This window comes from Vicia villosa, unplaced genomic scaffold (assembly GCF_029867415.1).
Source record: "Vicia villosa cultivar HV-30 ecotype Madison, WI unplaced genomic scaffold, Vvil1.0 ctg.002848F_1_1, whole genome shotgun sequence".
Lineage (NCBI taxonomy): Eukaryota > Viridiplantae > Streptophyta > Magnoliopsida > Fabales > Fabaceae > Vicia > Vicia villosa.
This window is the reverse complement of record NW_026706047.1, coordinates 249,771-254,047: the sequence shown is the minus strand read 5'-3', so window position 1 is coordinate 254,047 and position 4,277 is coordinate 249,771. Positions and strand designations below refer to the sequence as shown.

At 36.4% G+C, this 4,277-nt stretch overlaps 1 protein-coding gene across 2 annotated transcripts; it reads right to left on the bottom strand.

Moving 5' to 3' along the window:
* Positions 1-400: 400 nt before the first annotated feature.
* On the bottom strand, positions 401-4,024 carry LOC131639900 (G-type lectin S-receptor-like serine/threonine-protein kinase At4g27290). Of its 2 annotated transcripts, none has more exons than XM_058910342.1 (7): positions 2,635-4,024; positions 2,405-2,494; positions 2,172-2,326; positions 1,857-2,067; positions 1,545-1,782; positions 1,306-1,456; positions 401-1,206 (listed from the first exon to the last, which is right to left on the bottom strand). In XM_058910342.1, the coding sequence occupies exons 1-7, from the start codon at positions 3,911-3,913 to the stop codon at positions 913-915; spliced, it is 2,418 nt and encodes an 805-aa protein (XP_058766325.1). In that variant the 5' UTR covers positions 3,914-4,024; the 3' UTR covers positions 401-912. The 2 variants fall into 2 exon arrangements, with proteins under 2 accessions (XP_058766325.1, XP_058766324.1); XM_058910341.1 differs by having other exon boundaries at positions 402-1,206; positions 2,405-2,533.
* Between the last annotated feature and the right edge of the window lie 253 nt (positions 4,025-4,277).

Here is a 4,277-nt window from a genome sequence, read left to right as displayed (position 1 = left end):
CTATTATGGCTTGGTGGTCATTTCCAAAACTGTTGTCTGCTTACATAACGCCTCGTGTTGTCACCATATTAAGGACGACAATTGAGGCAGTATGTGATGTGTGTGAAGGTGTGACCTAGGTTAGTTTTACCCGGACACCACAGTGAGCGCCATATGTATTTGCTTAAAGTACATTAATGAGGGAGATTGTGCTCACGTATTGGATTGCGAGAGACATTGTAAGTTGAATTTCGTAGAATTAGTAAATCCTCTTTCCAAACCCTAAGGATGGAGTATTTATGGAGAACTCCTTGGTTCGGGCTAGAAGCAAAGAAACTATTTTCTCTAACTTCTTGATGAAAACATGAGATTAGGGGAAGAATGTTTCTTCCTCAAATCGTAGGGGGCGGTTTTCCCTCTTTGATTTTCATTCCAAATCGTTGTTTTTTGGGCACGACACATGCCTTGTGCCATAAACGAGCAAACCTGAATCCTAATTCAGATTAGGCGACTCGGCCTACTGGGCGCGACCCGGAGAATGCCCAAGGCCAGCGGGGTGACTCGGTACATGTTCACCCTACGCTCTAGCACTTTATTTGAGCTTCTTAGCCATACGCTACCCATTTATGGGTCCAATAAAATTATCAGAGTGCGACTCAAATACTTCAATCGCTCATCTTTACAAAATCAACATATAAAAATATTCACTCTCTTTGCATAGATAAAAAATATGTTCACCAATTTTTAAAATAAATTGGAAAAGAGAGGAGTTTTTATCAATTAAAATGACACTAAAAGTGACACTAACTATCATTTTACAACTATTTCTAAAAGAGTTTGAACTCAGGTTTAAACTCTTATTAATGAACTAGTCCCTCAAGTATTTTGTGATAAATATTTGCACACTCTCATTTAAACATAAACAGATCATGATTATCTTGGGTGTAACATTGAAATAGAAATTTCATTTGTTGATGACAATTCTTGTTTGCTTGAGTAAGACACAACTTCATGTGGATAAAACCCTGGCTGCCTTGGATTAGGCAATGCTCTCTCCCCATTCATCATTAGAACAACAGATGACATTTCAGGCCTATCATCTGCTCTATCTTGCACACATAAGAGTCCTATGTGAATACATTTTAATGCCTCATCCATAATAACTGAACCTTTAAGGGACTCATCTATCAGTTCCAATTGTTTATCCTCACTCCACAATCTCCAAGCCTGAGAATCAATCATAAATATAAATTATGGGCTTAGGTGCACATAGCCTATGTATAGTAGCCAAATGTAAATTATAGGAAACCATTTAGGTATGCTTACTTGTCCAATAAGGTTAAGATTATGTTCCGGGTTGAAAAATTCTCTGCTCTTCCTCCCACTAACAATTTCTAGAACAATAACACCGAAACTGAAGACATCCGACTTTACTGAAAAAGATCCATATACAGCATACTCTGGAGGCATGTAACCACTGCAACATATTACAAAAAAAGTGAACAAAGGAAAAATAAATATCATAAATTGCGTAAACTAAGTAGATCAAGTTTTGAATTTCTTACTGAGTTCCCACTACTCTGACTGTATTAGCCTCGTCATGATCTCCGCCAAAAGCTCTAGCGAGTCCAAAGTCTGATATCTTTGGGTTCATATCATTATCAAGAAGAATATTACTGGTTTTTAGATCTCTATGGATGATTCTTACTCTAGAATCTTGATGAAGATACAGAAGTCCTCGTGCAATCCCGCTTATAATATGAAAACGTGTGTTCCAATCCAATACTTGACTTTTAGTTCGATCTAACAAATTCCACATAAAAGTTAGCATGGAGAAAAACTTATACGAATTTAGATTAGATAAGAAAAACTCATACCGAAAATAAATTTGTCCAAACTTCTGTTAGGCATGTATTCATAAATCAATATTCTTTCATCATTATGAATACAACAACCAATGAGTTTCACAAGATTTCTATGCTGAAGATTTGCAATCAATATAACTTCATTTTGAAATTCCTGTGGTCCTTGTACAGATTTAATCGAAAGCCGCTTGACAGCAATCTCTCTACCATTTGCTAGTACACCCTGTTGATCATTCATTAATAAGAAATATAAAAATCATAGAGATAGTGGATTAACCATTATCATAAAAAATAATTTGAAAAGTCCTAAATTCCTAATCATGTCACCTTGTAAACAGGTCCATATCCACCTTCTCCCAGTTTCTTAATTTGGGAGAATTGGTCAGTGGCATTAGCTATGGTAGAAAAATGAAAAGTTGATATGTCAATGTTTTCCTTCTCATGATTCATGTTATCTTCATGGTTAATTGGCGTGTCCCTACCTGATATGTTTATAACAGGTGAACAATCACTTAGGAAATTTAAAATAAAGCCGAAAACGAAAAAATCTCAAAACTCACCTGACTTCTGAAGATTTTTCCTCTTTAGAAAAATGACATATCCGACCGTTGTAATACCCAAAAAGAGGATTCCGATTCCTAGTAAAATACCTGCTATCAATTTCTTCTTTGTGTTATTCGTTGAACTACCTGCTATCATTTTCTTCTGTGTTATTCGCTAAACTACTTGAAATACTAATAGAACACCTAAAGACAAAAAAAATTTATACTAAAAGTAACAAGAAAAGTACCTAATTCTGAAGCAGCCACTCTTATGTAAATCTCTTGCCCAACAAAGATTTCTGTCCTCATATCAGTGATGTTATTGAACCAAATGATGCATCCACTTTCACCATTTCTAATATTTAAACTCGCATAAGCGATGCAACTACAATTTTTCCGGCATTGCTTCTCACATTCCACAAGATTCATTTTCTCATCAAACCATGACTCAGACGTATCCGGCAACTTCATCTTTGTATACTTAACAAATCCGTCTCTATCGTCACAATCCAATTTCACCTTCCTAACACACCCGTCACTATCATTCGACGATTTAGGTGCGAAACCAATGAGACATTTGCATATCTCTTGGTTCCCCACATTACAATCAGAATTCGCACCACATATGTTATAATTCTCACACTGGTCCCCAGGGCCAGCGAGGAAAAGTTGCCAAGTTTCGGTCGTATATAACCAAATGTAACGTTGCACGAAGCCGGTCGGAGTGATAAGGTATCTCGAAACAATCGTGTCGTTTAACGGTTCATATTTAAATCGAACTTGTTCCTCAGTCAACTCAAAAGAAAATTTGAAATAACTATAGAGTGTTTCCCAAGGGATCCCAGTGAAGAAAAATCCATTCCATGAGCCTAGTCTATAAACTAACACCGATCCTTTCGAAATAAAGAGTTGCGGAAAACCATTAGAATCTATATGATACGAAAACTCACCTCTTGCAGGATCACCTGTGTTTTTCCATGATATCAAAGAATTATGCGCTCCAGTGATTCTATCAGTTCGAAGAATCATCCCGGGTAATAAAGTATCACCAGGATAATCAAAGCTTTGCCACCAAACATCATTAACACTTCCGTTTTGTACAACGATGTTTCCGGAGTCCAAGAGCAATAGAGACGGATTCTCTACAACTGTTGATGCATTAGAGAACCAAATTGTGTTCTCCGAGCCATCAACTATGACTGGATTTCCTGTATCAGTGAGTTTGAGTTTGAATTTGAATACTCCTGTTGAGTTTTGCAGTGGTGTATCTCTATTGGCCACCCAAACAATTGTCCTTGGGTTGAGATTCTTGTACCATATACAAAAGTATATGTTTGGTGAAGTCTCTATGTTGGTGAACCCGGCTTTGAATTTTCCGGTTTCGGAGACTAGGAACTCGTTATAGTTGATGGATTTGTCTGGAGTGAGGCTTCTGAGGGAGATGACAATAGGAATGAAGAAGATCATTATGTTAGAGAACAGAAGATGAGCAACAACGTTGTCATAGGTTCTAGTTCTTCTAGCCATTACAACGTTGTGAATTATGATGTTATTGTTGTTTGTTTTTTTTAAGGAAGTTATGTTGAAATGATGATGTTTTGGTAAAGTGTGTTTTGAGGAAAAATGGTGAAGTCAAAATCCGTGTTAATGACTATTGGTAACTTTGTCCCAACAACTCTAAAATGCAAAATTTTCAAAGATTCCTATACATACCTACGCCGCTTTTTGACTATTTTAAGGTGGTCACTAACTAATATTTGTTTTGGTTCTTTCTACTTTTCACCAACGTAGATTGTTCATATTTTCTTGTCGAATTTAAAGGGCCTACCTATTATTGATTTCAAAAATATGTCTAGTAATGGATTTGAGGTTCAACCAATTTTTGATAGAA

What these genes read in the sequence shown, in the direction of transcription:
- LOC131639900 (XM_058910341.1), bottom strand. Translation starts at nt 3,913, where the DNA reads ATGGCTAGAAGAACTAGAACCTATGACAACGTTGTTGCTCATCTTCTG. An exon ending in TTTGGACAAATTTATTTTCG is followed by an intron (nt 1,783 to 1,856) that starts GTATGAGTTTTT and finishes GGAATTTGTTAG; the next exon opens with ATCGAACTAAAAGTCAAGTA. An exon ending in GTCAGAGTAGTGGGAACTCA is followed by an intron (nt 1,457 to 1,544) that starts GTAAGAAATTCA and finishes AATATGTTGCAG; the next exon opens with TGGTTACATGCCTCCAGAGT.